Raw genomic sequence first — 22,019 nt, forward strand, 5'->3', positions numbered from 1 at the left:
TTCTTTACTTTTATATGCAACTGTTAGCACTTATCTTTTTGGGGGGCATTTTCTATGGCTCCATGACTCCTTGAAAATTGTGTTCAATTTTGGTCGCCGCATCTCAAAAAAGATATAGTGGAATTAGAAAAGATGCAGAGAAGGGCGACGAAAATGATAAAGGGGTTGGGACGTCTTCCCTATGAGGAAAGGTTAAAGCTGCTAGGGCTCCAGCTTGGAGAAAAGGTGGCTGAGGGGAAGACATGATAGAGGTCTATAAAATAATGAGTGGAGTTGAACGGGTAGATTGAAGCGTCTGTTCACGCTTTCCAAAAATACTAGGACTAGGTGGCATGCGATGAAGTTACAATGTAGTAAATTTAAAACAAATCGGAGAAAATCTTTCTTCACTCAACGTGTAATCAAACTCTGGAATTCGTTCCCAGAGAATGTGGTAAAGGTGGTTAGCTTAGCGGAGTTTCAAAAAGGTTTGGACGGCTTCCTAAAGGAAAAGTCCATAGACCATTATTAAATGGACTTGGGGAAAATCCACTATTTCTGGGATAAGCAGTATAAAATGTTTTGTACTTTTTTGGGATCTTGCCAGGTATTTGTGACCTGGATTGGCCACTGCTGGAAACAGGATGCTGGGCTCGATGGACCTTTGGTCTTTCCCAGTATGGCAATACTTATGTACTTATATGGGCTTCTTATCATTCTAATTGTTAGCGCCTTAAATCTGTTAGAGCACCTTAGTAAAAGGACCCCTAGTTGAACAAGCAATCTCTTACCTAGATATTTTCCGGTTGCTGAAAAATAGAAATAAAAAAATGTGTTAGAAATCTAGAACATAGGAAACGATTTTGTCAACAACTCTTCCCAATGGCAGCAGGAGCCTGATTCATTGTGGGGCTTTAAATGTCGTCCTATCTTATTCTGACATCCAGCTTTTCAAATCTGTCCTAAGGACCCCATAGCCAGTCGGCTAGTCACGATCTCCACTGTGAACATGCACGAGATAATTTGCATATAGTGAGTCTCCAGTGTACGACAATTATCTCGTGCATTTTTACTGTGGATCTCCCGAAAACCCACCTGGCTGTTGGGTCCCAGGGAAAGGTGTGGGAAGCCTTAGATTAACTGGAGAAAGGTGAAATAAATGAATGATGGTGGTGGTGATGGTGGCTCCTAGAGCAGAGGAGTTTGAAACTTAGAACTTTAATACCTTTTGTGTCCCAGGTTGAGATGCACTGAGGATGATCTCTCCCTTCGAATGCTGAGTCTGGCCAAAGGTCTGTCCTGCCCGTAGCTACAATACAATGCAAAACACACATCGTTTGCATAACGTTGCTGCTTTAAATGCCGTCTGAACTGACAACAGCCATTAAGGGGGGGCTGTTTTGTTAACTTCTATCTGTGGATGTATCTCTATTGTCTTTTAATATTCTGTCAAAAAAGGTCACCAAGGAGGACGAACATGGCAACTATGATTATTCTTCAAAAGCTTAAGAGGCCAAGTAGTCAAGACGGAACCAGTGTAAAGTTCGGACCTGAAAATCTGGGACCACACAACACCAGTTCAACAAAGCCCCCAGCCCATGATTTTACCTTCCTTCTACCAAGGACATTCCCACATTTCACCACAGAGTCAGAGAAAAGTAACTGGGCTAAGATATCACTAGCATGTATTTTGCTACAACAAAAGAATTATTCCCTGATGCTCAGAAGCAAATGCGGGCATTAGCGCTGGAGTAGTACCCGTATTTGCTCCAATGTTCATAGCTGGCGACCGCGTGAAATGAGCTCACCGGCTCTGAATGCTAATTGCATGCAAATGCATGCTAAACAGGGTCATTAGAATTCCTTCTCAATGTGCAGTGGGCAGTGTGCCAAACAAGGGCACTGCTCCTACAGCAAACCAAAGGCTAACTCAGAGCTGGCGTTAAGGTTTGCAAAGACATTAAGGAGGAATGGGGAGAACCTGGTTAGCATGCATTTGTATGCTTTGCGGGATCCCAAGTCCCCCAAACCCCCACAAACACAAGAGCCTGGCGGTCCGGTGGACCCCTAGACCCCTCATCCCCCAAACACATAACCCCCCACCTAGGGTTACCATATGTCCGGATTTACCTGGACATGTCCTCTTTTTGAGGACATGTCTGGGCAACCGGGCGGGCAGATTGCTAGCCTCCCCTCCCCTTAGTTACTACTGCCCTGGTGGTCTAGTGACCTCTTCCGCCTTCGGGGCAGGAAAGAGCCCCCTCTTTCCTGCCTGGAGTGCTGCCCTGCATGCATCCTTCCTGTTGGTGATCTCGGCGCCGATTCAAAACGGCCACCGAGAGTTGAAGTGACCTCGCGAGACTTCAACTCTCGGTGGCCATTTTGAATCAGTGCCGACATCACCAACAGGAAGGATGCATGCAGGGCAGCGCTCCGGGCAGGAAAGAGGGGGCTCTAGACCACCAGGGCAGTAGTAAGGTAAGGGGAGGGGGTGACGGGGTGAGGGGGGGGGGGTGATGGGGTGTGTGACAGGGGGGAGGGGAAAATGTGACAGGGGGCGGAGTGAGGGTGTGAAAGGGGGCGAGGTAGGGTGTGTGGTGGGGGCGGGGCATGTGTCCTCCTTTTTGGGGGGCAAAATATGGTAACCCTACCCCCACCACAATACATATAGTGGTAGTGGACCAATGGGATCCTTGCCAGGCTGACCTGACCTCCCCCCTCAAAGACCAGCCCTGGTGGTCTAGCGGTGGTTCCCCCCAACCCCCCTTGTACCTTAAAGTAGGAAGAGGGACTAGCACTCCCTTCCTCCTCCTGCAGGCACCGCCTAAAAATGGCAGCACTCTGCCCTGCCCAGTGCATCCTGGGATGCATTGGGTGGGGCTTAACTACCATATAAGGGAGTTTCTCTGTGTTTGGGGGGGTGAGGGGTCTGGGGGGTCCGCTGGACCTTCAGGCCCTTGTGCTTGGGGGGGGGGGGGGGGTTGGGGTCCACTGGATCTCCAGGCCCTTGTGTTTGAGGGGAGGGTTAAGGGATCTGGAGATCCGCCAGATCACCAGGGTTTGACAGATCCAGGCTCTTCTCCTGGGGGAGAAAACTCCGGACCTGTCAAACCTCTTCTGTGGGAGGATTGTGCCTGGACATCATGCCTATGTTTGCACGTTATTAGCGCTGAACATTTAGGGAGCTTTTTGCAGCGCTGACTGGGCGGTATTTCTCAGGTGCTGTTCAGAAGAGCGTCAGAAGTTTGAGCATCTGCGCATTAGTAGGAAACAAATGGGGGAATAGCGCGGGACGTTTCTGAGCTGTGTGTCTGTGACTCATACTGTACGAGAAATGACACTCACACTCGTCTCACTTTTTGCCTGCAGATAAATAAAACCGTGACCGCAGCCACCATCAAGAGGAGGAATAACCCAGCAATGACACCTTCTACAACACCAACCAAAGGCTCTGGAAGAAAAAACGAAAACAAAGAAATCAAGTTCATTGTGGCAGGGAAAAGAGCACTTGAGTTTGAAGAGTAAAGGTGGGAATGTTGGCAAACGTATAAGTTAAAAGAAAATTAATTGCTTCTTAATTTCACAGTTAAGACCTTCAACTCTTAACTACCACAGTAAGTAGGTTTTTCTTAGGCTGTGCAGTGGTTTGAAAATGGCATGAAAACACTGAATAATTATTTTGAAAGAAATATACCTACATTTTTAGCTTTGCATAATTTCTGCCTGAACCGATATAATCATATCACCCCTCTCCTCAGGTCACTTCACTGGCTTCCGATCAGATACCGCCTATAGTTCAAGCTTCTCCTTCTTACCTACAAATGCACTCAGTCTGCTGCCCCACACTACCTCTCTACCCTCATTTCCCCTTACGTTCCCACCCGTAACCTCCGCTCACAGGACAAATCCCTCCTCTCAGTACCCCTCTCCACCACCGCCAACTCCAGGCTCCGCCCATTCTGCCTCGCCTCACTCTATGCTTGGAATAACCTTCCTGAGCCCTTACGCCAAGCCCCCTCCCTGCCCATCTTCAAGTCTTTGCTTAAAGCCCACCTCTTCAATGCTGCTTTCGGCACCTAACCTTTATACCTTTCAGGAAATCTAGACTGCCCCATTTTGACGACCCTTACTTGTGTGACTGTACATTTGTCCTTTAGATTGTAAGCTCTTTGAGCAGGGACTGTCTTTCTATGTTAAATTGTACAGCGCTGCGTAACCCTAGTAGCGCTTTAGAAATGTTAAATAGTAGTAGTAGTACTTTTCTTGTGGAGGAGTAAGCCTAGTGCTTAGAGCACTATGTATCTTTTCTATAGTGCTACTAGTCATATGCAGCACTGTACTCAAAACACTTAAGAGACAGTCCCTGCTGCACAGAGCTTACAATCTATGTGAGATATACAAAAAGGTCAAACAAGAGATTAGGGAGTTAATAATTGTGGGAATGATTAAAACAGTGGTGGGTACTCAACAGGTGAGTAAGGGGTAAAGAGTTAAAAGCAGCCTCTGAAAGGTGGGCATTTAGCCTAGATTTGAAGATGGCCAGAGACAGAGCTTGGTGTAGCAAGATAAAAGGAATGGAGTCTGGAGTTGGCGGTGGAGGAGAAGGGCACAGATAAGAGTAACTTACCTGAAGAACAGAGTTCTCAGGAAGGGTTGTAGGAAGAGATGAAAGTGGAGAGCTGGGCAGGGAAGCCTGGTTCAAATCCTAAAGCTGCTTCTTGTGATCATGGCCGAGTCACTTAACCCATCATTGCCTCAGATACAAACTTAGGGTTGATGCAGAAAGCTTCATGATAGAGCCCACTTAGGGTACAGCTCTACTGCAGAACTATTACAGTAGCAGGTTATAAGCATCGAACATGCAAATTACTGCTGCATTAATATCATGGCAGTAATCCGCAGCTCATTGTGAAACATCACTCCATATGAACATAAGCAGGGCCGTGCCAACACGGTAAGCGAGGTAAGCATGGCAGGAGGGCGCCAACCTCTGGGGGACGCCCCGCCACACCATGCTTACCTCGCCCTCTTCTCCCCAGATCCTTTTCCTTTTTTTTTTGTTTAAATTTACCTCTGTCCGGCGGCATAGCGTCAGTGAGAAGGAGGAGGCGCTCCCCCGCCCCGACCTGCCTACTTGTCTTCCCTTCGCTGTGTTCCGCTTTCTTCTGACGTCAGAAATGATGTCAGAAGAAGGCGGGACACTTAGCGAAGGGAAGAAGACTAGTAGACAGGTCGGGGCGGGGGAGCGCCTCCTCCTTCTCACTGACGCTATGCCGCCGGACAGAGGTAAATTTAAACAAAAAAAAAAAGGAAAAGGATCTGAGGAGAAGAGGGTGGGCAGTGTAGCGATCGTTTTCGGGGGGAGCGGCGCGGTGCCAATGGGGGGGGGGGGCGCCGGAGACCCTAGGCATGGCCCTGAACATAAGAATAGTCATACTGGGTCAGACCAATGGTCCATCTAGCCCAGTATCCTGCTTCCAACAGTGGCCAATCCAGGTCACAAGTACCTGGCAGAAACCCAAATAGTAGTACAATTCCATGCTACCAATCCCGGGGCAAGCAGTGGCTTCCCCATGTCTATCTCAATAGCAGACTATGGACTTTTCCTCCAGGAACTTGTCCAAATTTTTTAATACACAGATACGCTAACCGGTGTTACCAAATCTTCCGGCAAAGAGTTCCAGAGCTTAACTATTCATTGAATGAAAAAAATATTTCCTCCTATTTGTTTTAAAAGTATTTCCATCTAAGTTCATCCAAGCTGAAGAGTCCTAATCTCTTTAGCTTTTCCTCATATGAGAGGAGTTCCATCCCCTTTATCATTTTGGTTGCTCTTTGAACCCTTTCTAATTTCACTATCTTTTTTTTTTTTAGGGCTGCACATTAATTGTGAGTAATGCGTCAACTATCAACCGCAATTAAAAAAATTAATTGCGATCAATAATTATTTGGCATCTCTCTCTACCCTCCAGGACCACCAGCAGCTCCCCTCCCCTCCTGGCTTACTTTTTTTTCCCAGTAAATCTTCACCCTGCAGTGATCTGCTTCAGGGTTTTCCTTCAGACCTGTCCTACCCCCTTCTGACACAACTTCCTGTTTTCAGAAGGGGATGGGACGGGTCAGAAGCAAGGAAGGACTGAGCCAGCGTTTCAATACCTCTGCTGCTGCAGGGCAAAGATTTACTGGGGAAAAAAGGTAAGGGAGGGGAAGGGAGAGGAGAGAGAGCTGTTGGCAGCCAGGGAGGGATGATGGACCAACTGGGTGGGCATCGAGAGTGTAACAGCACGAGGTGAGGGGAAAGGAGGGGAGGCACGGTACATTTGAGAGAATGACAGAGAGAGAGAGAAAGGGTGATGGCATAGGGGGGCACATTTGAGAGAGAGAGAGAGAGAAACAGAGAGAGAAAGAAAGAGAGAAAGAAAGAGGGAATGGATGAAGGCACAGGGGGACACATTTTAGAGAGACAGCATGGGTGAAGGCACTGGGGGTGGCACATTTGAGAGAGAGAATGTGTGAAGGCATAAGGGGAACATTTGAGAAAGTTATATATAAAGGCAATATCTTTGGAACCAATGGTTGACCTAAACAGTAAAACCAGGATGTTTTTATGTTGTTCTAGCGTTGACAATGCGTCCTCACTGTAAAGTCAGCGTGGGTGGCGTAAGAAAGCACTAACCTGACTCAGTGGTGATAGGCATGGAGAAGAAGGTGTCGGAGAAGAGAGGCTCCTGAAATTCCTTCAGGTCATCGCCGAAAAGCTGGGTAAAAGCTCGGATACTGATCCTGCAAAGACAATGACACATTGTTAGGCAGAAGAGACTCTGCTTGGAGGTTCAGATTGGTACTTAGTAATACTCGGTATTTCATACATTTCACTTGTACATTTTTCTTTGGTTAAACGTTTACTGGTTTACCTTTTTATCCCTAAAGGAGAGTTAAACAGATGAATTCAGGTTTTTTGTACCTTTTGAATTACTCCTTGTGTGTAGAAGGGAGGGCTATGCTGTATGAATTCGGGTTTTTCATACATTTGGAATCTCTCCTTGCATGTTGAAGGGATTATATAAGGTTTGAAGGACCCTTAATGCTGTTTATGTTCCCTCCTGTGCAGGTTTACCGTGTCATTCAAACGACTGACATGACAAGTTCAAAAACTCTGGCAATGTGATACAGTTGGGCAATTCATTGGCTTTTTTTTATTTGGTATCAATATTTTTATTAATTCAAAAATAGAACAAGAAAGTCAAATACATATAAGGTCGCCTAGGTTAATGGTGACAAAATACCTGAACCTTCTTAACTAAGGTGGCAGCAAAATTACAAGTTCAAAAAACAAGTAAACCAGAACAGTTCCCCCACCCCCCATTGAACCCTCCCATCCCCTACCCCCAATCTTGTTAAGTCAACAGTGAGTGAGTGTAGAGTCTAGTCTGAAGTACCAACAGAAGTCACCAGTAAGAGGAAGCCAAGCGGATTAAGAATTATGGGTGTCTTCTACTAAGTGGCAGTAAGCCCAAAGCGGGCTTACTGCTCGCTAAACCGGAAGTAGCACCGGGCTACCGCAGTGGCCCAGCGCTAGTTCCCACCCCCAGGTCATGTTATTTCTGTCGCTACAAAAATATTTTAATTTTTATAGCACCGGTATTTGCCCAGTGGTAAGGCACTGCCTGGTTACGACCGGGTTAGTGTGGGGCCCTTACTGCCACCTCAGTGGGTGGTGTTAAGTCCTCCCCCCCCCCCCCCCCCGAAATGGCTGCGTGGCAAGTGCTTCACTTGCTGCATGGCCATTTCTTTAAAACAAAACCCAGCCTTTTACCCACTGTGGTAAGAGGGGGCCTCATCACGTGTCACAAACATGTGCTGACACCAAGGCAGGCCCCTTTTCACTGCAGCTTACTAAAAAGACCCCTAAGTATCCAGCTACGAGCAACTGGAGAAAGAGAGGACCAAAACAGGGCCCATAGGGTTGGTAAAACAACATCCAACAGGGGAGTCTAAGTCGAGCACCTCACGACACTCAAACACAGCCTGTGTTGTTATTAAAAATCCAGCCACTATACAAAGCTATGTATCAGTGCAAAAATATTTATTAATCTTCTTATCATAACATACATACGAATGTATCCTACCAATTAAATATCACTACTCAAACATACTCACTCTCGTCACTCACGCTCTGGGTCAGAACGAGCCACCTCTTCAAAAAGGCCTATCCCACTGACCCAACGTAAATCTCCACACCCAGGAACACAGCATATCCAATGATTGTACTGGACAAGTACAATCCTCATTCCCTTCGACCCTCATGACGCTTGACTCGTACCTACCTCATTGACCACAATATAACCTTGTATTTGTTATCAACCGAATTGACAAACGCCTTTACGGTACTATGTAAGCCACAATGGGCCTGCAAATAGGTGGGAAAATGTGGGGTGCAAATGTAACAAATAAATAAATAAATTTAAATACGACACTGGCGACTAGAAATATCCTCCAGCAAGGAAGAAAATTGGTGCAACTTTTTAAAGAGAGACATGTGCTAACATCATCGATATTGGGATTATCCTGCTGTTTACAAAGATATCGACATATACAGGAAGCAGTAACGCTTTGAAAATAGAGCTTTACAGCTTTATGGACTTTTTATGGAAGCAATGTCTGTTGGATTGCTGCGATTATCATATTGGTTTTTTGACCAGGAATGTCGTTAATGAGATGATGAAGCCTAAATGATGTTATAAGATTTATTGATTGTTTGCTGATATATTTTTATGCAAGGTTGATTACTTATGTGCGAGTGGTGAGAGTGAGTATGTTTGAGTAGTGATATTTAATTGGTAGGATACATTTGTATGTATGTTATGACAAGAAGATTAATACATATTTTTGCAATGATACATAGCTATGTATAGTGGCTAGATTTTGAGAAATTCTACAGCTATATTGGAACAGTTTCACCCCATTTATTTTTGATATTATTAAAAATCCGCCAATGTGAGAGCATCGGAGGATCAGTCAACAGCCAATGTTGCAGAATACACTTCTTCCTCATTGTCGAACAAAGCCAGTAAATCATTTGGGGGTGGGCTGCACTTAATCCAGAGTCGTAAACAAGGAAGATGGTTTTGGCATTCCAAAGACGAAACACATGAACGCTAATCCTGTGCTGACACTTCCAAAATAAGTGTCCTAGAGTAGCTGTAGATTGTCCGCACTTCCAACAACAATCCAAAGTGCTAAACAATACGGAGAGACGTATAAATTCATAACCAATTTGTACTGTGGCAACATTAACTGTTTCCATACTGCCTATTAGGTGTCATCTTTTATAAATTTCATCATAAAATACCAGAGACTTGAGTCACCCAAGATTTAATCTATACAAATCTGAGGTGTATGAAACAACAGCACAGCCCTCTGCCATTATTATTAATATTAGCATTTGTATAGCGCTACCAGACGCACGCAGCGCTGAACACCTGACACAAAGAGACAGTCCCTGCTCAAAAGAGCTTACAATCTAAATAATACAGATAGACAAGACAGTTACGGCTCCCTATCCGTTTTTGCATCCTGTTCAAACTTCTTCTACTAACCTATAAATGTACTCTCTCTGCTGATCCCCAGTATCTCTCCACACTCGTCCTTCCCTACACCCCTTCCCGTGCACTCCGCTCCATGGATAAATCCTTCTTATCTGTTCCCTTCTCCACTACTGCCAACTCTAGACTTCGCGCCTTCTGTCTCGCTGCACCCTATGCCTGGAATAAACTTCCTGAGCCCCTACGTCTTGCCCCATCCTTGGCCACCTTTAAATCTAGACTGAAAGCCCACCTCTTTAACATTGCTTTTGACTCGTAACCACTTGTAACCACTCGCCTCCACCTACCCTCCTCTCCGCCTTCCTGTACACATTAATTGATTTGATTACTTTATTTTTTGTCTATTAGATTGTAAGCTCTTTGAGCAGGGACTTTCTTCTATGTTTGTGCAGCGCTGCGTATGCCTTGTAGCGCTATAGAAATGCTAAATAGTAGTAGTAGTAGGGAAGTACTGGGTGAGAAGGAAAGAAGAAGCAAGGGGAGGGCAAATGAGTAGAGACTAGGAGCCAAAAACAGCAGTGAAAAGGTAGGTGGGTTTTCAGCATGGATTTGAAAACAGGTAGAGATGGAGCTAGACGTATAGGAAGACGATTCCAGGCATAAGGTGCCGCGAGAGAAAAGGAACGAAGCCTGGAGTTAGCAGCGGAGAAGAAGGGGACGACGAGAGATTTGTCCAGCGAGCGGAGTTCACGGGGAGGAATGTAGGGAGAGATGAGAGCGGAGAGGTAATTGGGGGGCTGCAGAGTGGATGCATCCAATCTCACCTGTAGCCAGTTCTGGGCTTCAAGGGCCCATCGCAGAATTTCTGCTGCTGCAGGTCACACTTGCCCCCGAGGCTCTCTGTCTCTGCTCCGAGTTGAATTTTAAAGCTCTGAGCACTGCTCTCCCGTGTTTCGGTGCACTTGCTGGCAAAGTAGTTGGTCTGGTACATTTTTATGGAGTCGTTGTGCTTATAGTCTGTGTAGGAAGGGAAAGGGTGGCGCTGGTCTGGCTTCAGCATGTCACTGCCTAAAACAAGAAATGAGAAACAGAAAAAAAACATTAATCCGATGAACAGGACCCTTCTATGAACCGGGCACGGGCAAAGAAAGTTATTAAACGTGCTCTGAATCTATTCTAAACGGAAACCCGACCCATTTACAGTAACGTTCTTACAATACAGAAATGGTACCTTCGAAATTACAGTATGTTGAGACCATGAATGAAGCTAGATTAAATTTCCCCTAGAGCAGAGGCTTGAATGATATGCCAATTATTTAAAGGCAAAAGAGTGGGTTTTTTTCTTTTTCTACATTTTTGTAAGTTATTTTTTTGTATGCATTGTTTACCAATAGCAAGTTCTACGATGCTTAAATGTATGATATAGCAAGACAATATGCAGAGCCAGTGAAAGGTACATCAGAAAGATTTTAAAAAACGTCCTTTTGGAATTGACCTCCATCCCTCTCATCCTCTCGACTACCCTCTGCATCTTACCTGATCTCCCAGGGTGGTTTTAGAATACAGCGCTGAGAGGGCAGGAATAACTGGGGATTGCACCTGCCCCATTTGTACCGGGGGGGGGGGGGGGGGCGTTAGGAGAAGAGGTGGGAAGAATAGACTTATACGGTCTGTGCTCTGAAGAGCACAGGTACAAATCAAAGTAGGGTATACACAAAACGTAGCACATATGAGTTATCTTGTTGGGCAGACTGGATGGACCGTGCAGGTCTTTTTCTGTCGTCATCTACTATGTTACTATGTATGTTTGTCATTTTGGGGCAATTCTACACCTGGGCACTTCCGTTTAGATGTCCTCAGGCAGGGCTGCTGAGAGACACAGCTGGGCCAGGGGCAGAACCGGACCACCGTGCACCGCTCCCCCCCCCCACTCACGCTGCCCACCCCCTTATCTTTCTGTCTTTGCTTTCAAGGGGGGGGGGGGGGGCTGGATAAGCAGCATAAGATCTGTTTTACTCTTTTGGGATCTTGCCAGGTACTTGTGACCTGGACTGGCCACTGCTGGAAACAGGATATTGGACTTGATGGGCCTTTGATCTGTCCCAGTATAGCAATGCTTTATATTCTTATGTTGCCAAACAACACATACAATTTATAGAATATTCATTTGCACGCATTGCATGGCACACTTAGGCGTGCTGACTGATGCCAGCCAGCCATCGACCTGTCACAAGGGGCTGCACCTACCTTTTGCCATGCCGATCTTGTCTTGTGCAAGTATATTCCAGTGGCGTAGCTACGTGGGGCCACGGGGGCCTGGGCCCCCGTAGATTTGGCCCTGGACCCCCCTGCCGCTGAACCTCTTGACTCCCCCTCCTGCCGCCGACCCTCCCCTACCACCGCCGTCGCCGTGGGCTACCTTTGCTGGCGTGGGACCCCAATCCCCGCCAGCCGAGGTCCTCTTCTTCCCGCGAAGGCTTCGTTCTATTTCTGACGTCTTGCACATTGTACGTGCAGGACGTCAGACTCACAGAAACAGAACTGTGAGTCTGACGTGAGTCTGACATCCTGCATGTACAACGTGCAGGACGTCAGAAACAGAACAAAGCCTTCGCGGGAAGAAGAGGACCTCGGCTGGCGGGGATTGGGGTAGCCCACCGTGATGGCGGTGGGGATGGGGGTCGAGAGGGTTGTCAGCAGGGTTCGTCAAAGTTGGTGGCTGCGGGGGGGGGGGGGGTCAGCGGCGCTGGGGGGGGGGGGCTAAAATGTGCCCCCTCACCTCGGGCTCTGGACCCCCCTCCCGCTGAAGTCTGGATACGCCCCTGGTATATTCTATAACAGCTTAGGCACATCCTTAACCAGTACAGAATTGACGCCACATGCAACCTTTATGGCACTTAAAACGAGATGAAATGCAAATCAACAAAAGAAGAATTTCTCACAAAAAAAAGCCCACAAAAATTGTGAGAAAAAAAAATACACTTGTGTAATATAGAGAGCAATGAATAGAAGACCATCCTGCTAGATTCAAATTTTTCCTCTAGAAGAATGGTCTTTTATTCTTTGCTGTCTACGTCCCAGACGTGTTAATTTTTTTTCTTAACATTTTTTTGTGGATAAACTTATGAGGTGCCACTTTATAGAATCGCTGCGTAAGGCTCTTTCCAAAGCTTAGTAAATAAGGACCTCGGAGTTGTTAGATCCTACTGCTGTCTTCCAGTTCAGAGATTTCGTACTGCGTTTATCAAACCACTCCTCAGTACCATCTGTTTCCTCCTTAAAAGAATAAAAATAGCTAACATTCTTAGGGTCTTTATCAGAAACCACTGAAAAGCATTGTGCTTAATACAATGTGTTTGGCCATTGCTGCTCAGAAGGCATTTAGGGTCAGCTAAAGATTGCAATGAAGCGTTCAGCAACCTGATAAAGGAATTAGACATGTGGGAAGTCATTTTGGGACCCTTTTACTGAAGTGTGTTTGGCCCTTAATATTCAAAATGCACATGTTAACTGCTAATGCACAAACTCTGTGTTTTTTTTGTTATTTTTACAAGTAGGGTGCACTAATTTTGTGTTATGGGATATAACTGGGCGGGGTGGAGAACGGGCATGGACAGCACATGGGAATACTTTAAAAATGAATAGGAGGAAATATTTTTTCACTCAACAAAGAGTTAAGCTCTGAAACTCGTTGCCAGTGGATGTGGTTACAGCAGTTAACGTATCTGGGTTAAAAAAAAAAAGGTTTGGACAAGTTCCTGGAGGAAAAGTCCATAGTCTTGTTATTGAGATGGGCATGGGGGAAGCCACTGCTGCCCCTGGGTTTGGCAGCTTGAAATGTTGCTACTATTTGGGTTTTTGCCAAGTACTTGTGACCTGAACCAGCCATTGTTGGAAGCAGGGCACTGGACTTGATGGACCATTTACACACAGAAATTTAGCTCTGGGAGTTAACCCTCTGTTGTTCCAGATACAAAATAAGTACCTGTGTAGAATACATAAACCGCTTTGATTGCAAGCACAGAAAGGTGGTATATCAAATCCCACTCCCTTTGCCCCGTCATGGATACGATATATCGCCTTTCTGTGGACACCTTAGGTGGTATATCAAATCCCACTCCCTTTGCCCCGTCATGGATATGATATATCGCCACAGAAAGGTGATATATCATATCCATGACGGGGCAAAGGGAGTGGGATTTGATATACCACCTTTCTGTGCTTGCAATCAAAGCAGTTTATGTATTCTACACAGGTACTTATTTTGTATCTGGAACAACAGAGGGTTAACCCCCAGATCCTATAAATGGCGACTAAATTTCCGTGTGTAAATGGTCCAACACAGCAACCAACAGGTCAGGGTAAAGAAATCCCTACGTGTATATCAGCAGTCAAAGCCAAGAAGTAGAGGTGGACCAAGAAATCTCGACAGTGAAGGTTGATTGAAGTGACTTTATTTAAAAAGCCTAACTTTTGGCGGGCTTTCTACAACGTCCGGTGCGATTACATTGTACTATAACGATATTATTTCCAAATCTGTTTCATTTAAGCACCCATTCATTGTGATCCTTCTTAGAAGTGTTGACCCCTGAGGCAGACAGTAAGACCGTTGAAACGCAGTCCTGTGTCGGGTCACATTTGGTGCTAATAAAATCACTTCAATCAACCTTGGCTGTCGAGATTTCTTGGTCCACCCCTACTTCTTGGCTCTGACAACCAAAGTGGTTACATATAGGTACATTTCTTGCATGAATGGCTATATAAAATTCCATTAAATAAATACACACACAAATAGCAGATCTAGCTGGAATTCGCTGCCGGAAAAGGTGGTTAAGGCAGTTAACTTGACGGACTTCAAAAAAGGGTTGGATGGCTTCCTGAAGGAAAAAGCCATAGAATGTTATTGAATGGACGAGGGAATAATACAGTATTTCTAGGATGGGCAGGACAAATTGCTTGTTCTTTTGGCCGCTGTCGGTGACAGGGTGCTGGGCTCGATGGACCCTTGGTCTGTCCCAGCATGGTGATGCTTATGCACTTATGTAGCTCATGGGGAAATCTTTGCAGTTCTAAGTATGCCATGAAGTTGGGCTCCTTACACACACTTTGGGAAAACCAACAGTGAAAGCTGCGGGGCTGATATTCAAAAGAGCTTATCCAGTTAGTAGGAGATGCTAACCGGACAGATCCTGTCCCGGTGGTCCCAATATTGAGCAGCAGTAACCGGACGGCACCGCTGAATATTTCCTTTTCCTTGGTGGGCTGTGGGTGGAACAAGGGAAGAGTCAGCATCTATCAAGATAGCGGTGATTTTCAGCGTGCTACCCAGATAAGTATCTGCATAATTTAGGACAAAAAACAAGCCATCTTCAGGGTGTATAGATTGGTTATCTGGATAGTCGCAACACTGAGCACCATCTCCAGATGTTCAGTAGCAGCCAGTGTCCAGATATTGCTATCAACATCTGGATTTTTTTCACCCAAGGCAGCTGTCATTTAAAGAAATGCCCACCACCATGGGTCCAGAGGTGCCCTTCTGGGTCGTCATTTATATGCTGGATTTAGGTAATAAATGTGCCAGTTTTGCTTAGAATTGGTTTGCTCTTAACTCAATGAAACAAGGCATTTGCTCCTTTTGGGTGTGACTATTAACTCGAGCTTCCCTAAGGGGTCCTTTTACTAAGCCGCGCAAGCGTCGATGCGCACCTAACACGTGCCGAAATGGAGTTACCGCACGGCTACTATGTGGCTATTGTGGTAATTTCATTTTTGGCGCGTGTCCGCTATGCACATCTGAAACATATTTTTTATTTTTGGGCGCGCGTAATGGACGCGTGCCAAGTGGCATTTGGCGCACATAGGTCGTTACCGTGTGAGTCTTTACCGCTAGGTCAATGGCTGGCGGTAAGGTCTCAGATCCAGAACTGACGCACGACAATTTTGATTTTGCCACACGTCCATTTTTGCCAAAAAAAAAAGGCTTTTTTTACAGTCATGAAAAAAAATGGATCGGTGCACGCCCAAAACCTGCGCCTACAATACGGCAAGTCATTTTTCAGTGCGTCTTTGTAAAAGAACCCCTAAGTCCTCTGGGGGCTGAGAAAATATAATTTTCCATTTCAAAATGCTCCAGTCTGTTAATCCCTGAAAGCTCACCATCGGTTTCAGACACAATCACCGTGAAGTATTTCACAGCTCCGTTGGTGTCACTAAACCAACTGCAGTTAAAGCTGAAATTGATGGAAGATTTGCTGATCGATGTGTCTTTTTTGTTCACTCTGATATGAGGCAAAGGCGGAGGAGGACCTGAACAAGAAAAAGGAATAATTTTAATATGCCATTTTTATCTGATACATAATTCAATAAAAAGTGAGTTGCATTTTCCTGCATGTCAAATAATAATAAAAAAAAACCCTCTCTCTACAACAGCAGTACTGACATTGATAGCAGGAGACAGGGAGTGTCTAACTGGGGTAGCCGGATACCTTTTCGGTAGGAGGGGCCAAACCAACCAATCTTTAGCCACATCCCTAAGATCTGATTTTGGGTGAGAATCGATTCGCACATGCGCAGCCTCTGCGCTACAACCTTCACTGGCTACCTGTACAGGAACGTATCACCTTTAAAGTCTGTGCTTTGACCCATAAAATTATCTATGGGCTTGCCCCGGACTACATGCTTAACTTGATTGATCTTCCACTCAGGAATTCTGTGCCTGCTGCCCGGTCATATCTTCAACTCCATTTCCCAAACTGAAAGGGCGTCAAATACAAGAAGATTTTTTCCTCGTCTTTCCGCTATTGCTGCCCAAAGATGTGGAATGCTCTGCCGAGACACCTCAAAATGCAAATGGACCACACCCTCTTCAAGAAATTACTGAAGACTTACTTCTTTCTTGCAACCTGCTCCCCTTGTTCCCCTGCTGATTAATATTCCCCTTTACGTTCCCCACCCTGCTTAGTTTTCCACTGTTAGTCAATGCTCCCCTTGTTTCACCTTTTTTCACTTTTTCTGTATCTTCATAATTTGTAATTCCTCCTAATTTTCTGTAAGCCACATTGTGCCTGCATGTGTGGGAAAATGTGGGATATAAATGAACCATAAATAAATAAATAAATAATTGTTGATGGTATTTTTGGCAAACTATTGGTTGGCCCCAGTGGTCCATCCACTGCCAGTGTCTTAAAATATATTGAGAGAAGGAATGAGTCTTTTCTTTATTACGATTTCTTAGGGGAAGTTTCCTTATGGGACCCTTAAATTGTATCTTCTAAGGCCATAGATCCAGTAAGGTGCAAATGAGTCATTCGCTTCAAAGTTGCACAGAAAGTACATCCTAATGTTCCTGGTGTTCAGTGCAACAGTTTGTCCAGACGACAAAAGAAAGAACATAAATATTGGTTAATAAGTTAAAATGTACAAAATGTAAGGAGATAACCTTTACAATGGCCTAACTTATTTGACTTCAAGACCTGCTTTTGGAAGCTAACTCGCCCTTTTCCTCAGGTCAGAATGGTCAAATGGACTAACAAAGAAGCCGCACTACAGTAATACAATGAGAGGAAGACTCAATGAGAGACCGAGGCCGTGAATAATTCTAGTGAGATTTACCATTTTGCAATATTGTAAATGAACAGGGAAGTATAATGGTGAAAGGGAAGCCAAAATGAACAATAACATAAAAGCTCAGTTACTGATCCTGGCTCCTGACAAATGGCACTAAGGGTTAGATTTGCCAACTTGTGTTAATGAATACTGTTGCACTTTAATTCACGTAAGGGGCCCTTTTACTAAGCCGCATAGACGCCTATGTGCACCCAACATGCGCCAATTGGAGTTACCGCCCGGTTACCGCGTGTCCCTTTCAGTAATTTCAATTTTGGCACATGTCCGCTACACGCATCTGAAAAATACTTTTTATTTTCTGATGCACGGCAGCTAAGTGCGTAAAGTGGCATTTACATGCGTAGACCATTACCGTGTGAGACTCTACCGCAATTTTCATTTGGCCGCACGTCTATTTTTGGCCAAAATTTTTAAAAAGGCATTTTTTGTAGCTGCGCTGAAAAATGGCCTCTGGTAGTGCAGACACATGTTTTGGGCGCGCACAGAATTATTTTTCAGCGCACCTTAGTAAAAGGACCCCGTAGTTTGACGCAGGTTCCATTATCGTCAATGGGGCCTATTTACTGATAGCGTACATCAAACAGCAAGAACGCATGCTGAAGGCCAATAATGCATCTTAATGAATTTGCATATGTTAGCAAATCTAGTTCTTCCATCTCTGTTGTCACTTACGGTCTATCATGGTGATGGTGCTGTCTTCAACCACTCCACTGGTCATATCTGCAGAGTGCACTCTGATAGACACCAAGTATCTCTTGTGAGGCACTAGAGTCATAATGGTGAGCACTGATCTCTCTTTCTCGATTCTTTTGGAAAATTCAACCTCTTCGGTGTCCATTTTTCTGCACTCGATGCTATACCCGTCAAAATCTGAATACGGTGCAGTCCAAGAACAAGAGATGGCAGTCGAGTTCTGTGGCCGGCAGTGGAGATGCTGTATCTTCTCTGGTTCTAGAGGGTTGAGAACAAGAAATTCATATTCAACTCTGAATAGACACTCCAGCTCCATGGTGATAAGTCTCTCCAGTGATAATATCTTTATGCAATGTTGTACTAAGGGCAGTGCGAGAGGTGTGGCTGCATAGGGCACACATATGGAGAGACATAAAAGTCATTCCAAGCCCACCATCTCCTCTTAGTGGCAATGGCGTAGTGGGCAGGATGTGGGGCGTCTCACAGGGCAGAATGGTCCTGTCTCTACCTAAATACAAGACTCAACAGCATTTATGAACTTGGTCTAAAAATTAAATAGGTTTCCTATTAGCTTTTATGATATCAGCATATGAGCTTGGTTACATAAATCCATTTCTATGATTACTTTCTGATGGGCAAGTTACATTAGCCATGTGGTACAAGCAGAACAACAAAGAGACTTTTAAATCAGCAAATATGGAACCATGGAGTTGAGTCACCTCTGCAAATTAACATTTTATTATTTTTTTTCATGAAGAAAACCTTCTGCCATCCTTTCCTTGAACTTAAGAGTTCAACTGACTTCATCAAAATAACCTACTTGTTCTCACAGCTCCAGACAAAGGCTGGCTAAGGGTTTTCCAGACAGTTCCGCTGATGCTCCTAATGTTGAACGTGTAGAATCGTCCTGGGTAAAGTCCGTTTACGATGCGTCCCTTTGACTTGCCAATTCCATAGGGATTGAAGACTGTAAGAGGATCCTTTGGAGTCCATTGCAACTCAAAATCGTCATAGTCTGTCCCGTCTGGAGGACCCAGCCATGTGATGGACAGGGACGTGTTGGTGACATCAGCAAAAGAGAGAGAACTTGGAGGCTTTGGAGCTGAAAAATATGGGAAGAACATCAGGTCAAGACAGTTGCATCAAACTTAAATATAACTGTGTATTTAAAATGTCATACTGCATGGGACCTTTGCCATTTCACCTTGAGTGTTTTAAAAGCAACAATGTGTTGGTAGGAGAGCAGTGGCAAGGTGTGCAGGTACTTTTGTGCCTATGTTTGTTTCAGGGAATTTTCAGCTAGCTTTGACATTTTGATTACATTTAACTTGGAGACAAACTTTTCTGTGTCCCTTACTCATGGCATTTCTGCAGGGCAGGTAGATATGGGAAGCAAAATGCATGAAAATCCAATTTTATGCACACAGTTTCCCATCCCTCCCCCCCACTCAGCCAAGCTACATCCCCAGGAATCCATTCTTTAAAAGTGGCTAACTCTAGCCACCCAGGTCATGACACTGAGCCAGCTGTGTGCAAGGTTAACTGGAAATCTTTGACCTATTAACTTTCTTTGGATACTCAGGCCAAATAACATCAGGCTGACTATGCAGTGTAAAGTTAGCCAAGGTTGTTTGGTTAACTTTAGGTCTTCTATTTGGTTGATCCGTATTACCTTGGTAACTTCACCTGGTCAACCCTGACTGACCAAGGTCTAATTGCAGCATGAAAAAGATCCAACAGCTGTTGTTGCAGTGTAGCTAAATTTTTGCTGGACAAAATTTATCTTGTCACCTTGGGGGGGGGGGGGGGGGGGGGGGGAGGGGGACAAGGGAACTGAGATTTTAAGGTTCATCTGGCTAACTCCCGAAGTTAGCCGAACAAAACCTTTCAGTACCAAGCTCCTGGTGAAACATAGTTGCTGTGTGAGGGATCTAGCCAGTAGATCTAGGGATCCTTTTACTAAGGTGCGCCGAAAAGCGGCCTGCGCTGGTGCAGATGCCTGTATCGGATGCGCACAGGTTCGTTTTTCAGTGCACCTGCCAAAAAGGCCTTTTTTGGGGGTCCGAAAATGGACATTTGGCAAAATGAAAATTGGACCGCGTCCATTTTGGGCCTGAGACTTTACCGCCACCCATTGACTTGGTCTCACGCATTAACCAGGTGGTAATTGTCAATGCACGTACAATACCGATTATGGCCCGGATTGTACTGCATGCTGGAAATTTTCTGGCATGCGTAAAAAATGAAATTTTCGCCTGGGCCACATGCTAGTTGGGTAGTAGTTCCGAACTGGCGAACGTTGGGCCCGCATAGGCACCTACGTGACTTAGTAAAAGGGACCCCCTAAGGAGGAATGCCCTGTATGCACTGAGTGCATGGAACACTCTGATACCCAACTCTTCCTCCCCTCTCCCTCTCTAAGACCCCCAATCCAAACTACCATACGTGTACTTCACCCCACCACAATATCACTTTGTGTTATTCACACCATGTAATTGTTCATACCAGAATCGGCTTTCGCCGTTAACGGTAATATGTAAGCCACATTGAGCCTACAAATAGGTGGGAAAATGTGGGATACAAATGCTACAAACAAATAAAAAGAAATAAATAAGACCCATATTCTTAAACTGCTAATATCACATTATTGTGACGTCTACATATTGGGTTTCAGAAATACAGTTGCTCGGTTTTTAACGAGAAGGTCTAGGATCAGAGCTTCTACCCTGCTCTGTAGCCTTACTCTGGTTCCCATAAGGAAAAGATTTTTTATTTTTTCTTCAAATTGATGGTCTTAACTTTTAAAGTTTTGATGAAACAATACACTCCTAGTCATTCCCTGACAAAGACATGAGAAGAAAAGAGTTAAGTAGAAGGAAAGCTTTTAGGATTAGAGCAGTTGAGGGACAGAATAGCCTGCCAGATGTGATTAAAATAGAGTCATGACTTCTGCAGTTTGAAAAAGGGAAAGGCAGAAATGGAACTGGGATTTGAAATACCACATTTCTGTGCTACAAAAACTGGCTCATCCATTTCTTAATTTATATATGTATATTTCATTCCATTATCCTTTATAATAAAATGCACCTCCAGCATTCTGAAGCTGACTGCATGGCTGAGGCATTCCTGCTCTCTGTATCCATCTCCTGAATTGACATCACGTACTTCCGGGTTCGTCACAAGCAGAAGTGACCAACCACACGAGGTTTCTGGGCTTCAGAATGTTGGAGGTGCATTCTATTAAATAGGATTGGTCAGTTCCTTGAAGCACAGCCAGAGCTCAGCGTCCTGCACAGTAACGCTCAGATACCAGAGGGGAGGGGGGGGGGGCCTGACACCAGAGAGAGGGAGGGAGGTATCTCTGTCACACACACACTCTCTCTCTCTCTCACAGTCAATGTCTTTCTCTCTCTCACTCTCGCACACTGTCTCTCACACACTCTGTCTCACACTGTATCCCATTCACTCTCTATGTGTCACACAGTCACTCACACACTCTCTCTCACACACTCTATCACATTCACTCTCTATGTGTCACACAGTCACTCACACACTCTCTTGGTCTCATACACTCAGTCTCACAGAGAGTCTGTGTCTCACACACACTGTATCTGTGTGAAACACACACTCTCTCTCTCTCACACTGTCTCACATACGCACTTGCACACACTCTCATTCTCACACACACACACACACACTCTCTCTCTCTCTCTCACACACACACACTCGCACCCAGACTCACTCTCTCTCTCACACACACACACTCGCACATTCACTCTCTCTCTCACACAGTCACTCTCACATACACTCTCTCTCTCACACACACTGTATCTGTGTGAAACACACACTCTCTCTCACACTGTGTCTCACATATGCACTTGCACACACTCTCATTCTCACACACACACACTCTCTCACACACAGACACACTCGCACCGAGACTCACTCTCTCTCTCTCACACACACGCACATTCACTCTCTCTCTCACACACAGTCACTCTCACATACACTCTCTCAAACATACACAATCCTAGGAAAACCTTGCTAGCGCCCGTTTCATTTGTGTCAGAAACGGGCCTTTTTTTTACTAGTATTATATATTGTTTGTTTTTGTAGATCATCTTGATTGATCTCTGACCAAGGAGAGAGTGTGCATAGTTTTATAAATAAAATATT

At 45.0% G+C, this 22,019-nt stretch overlaps 1 protein-coding gene across 2 annotated transcripts in view; it reads right to left on the minus strand.

Annotated features, from left to right (window-relative positions):
• Positions 1–22,019, minus strand: part of PTPRB (protein tyrosine phosphatase receptor type B) — a 136,634-nt gene that overhangs the window by 16,610 nt on the left and 98,005 nt on the right. For both annotated transcript variants that reach the window (XM_030214108.1, XM_030214109.1), the window contains 8 exons: positions 18,664–18,945; positions 17,823–18,101; positions 15,681–15,830; positions 10,349–10,592; positions 6,656–6,762; positions 3,325–3,430; positions 1,205–1,288; positions 771–788 (listed from right to left, as the gene is read on the minus strand). In XM_030214108.1, coding sequence (XP_030069968.1) covers positions 771–788; positions 1,205–1,288; positions 3,325–3,430; positions 6,656–6,762; positions 10,349–10,592; positions 15,681–15,830; positions 17,823–18,101; positions 18,664–18,945 — 1,270 coding nt within the window. The remainder of the gene's footprint in view (positions 1–770; positions 789–1,204; positions 1,289–3,324; positions 3,431–6,655; positions 6,763–10,348; positions 10,593–15,680; positions 15,831–17,822; positions 18,102–18,663; positions 18,946–22,019) is intronic.

The sequence above is a fragment of the Microcaecilia unicolor genome, chromosome 9, assembly GCF_901765095.1.
Source record: "Microcaecilia unicolor chromosome 9, aMicUni1.1, whole genome shotgun sequence".
NCBI lineage: Eukaryota > Metazoa > Chordata > Amphibia > Gymnophiona > Siphonopidae > Microcaecilia > Microcaecilia unicolor.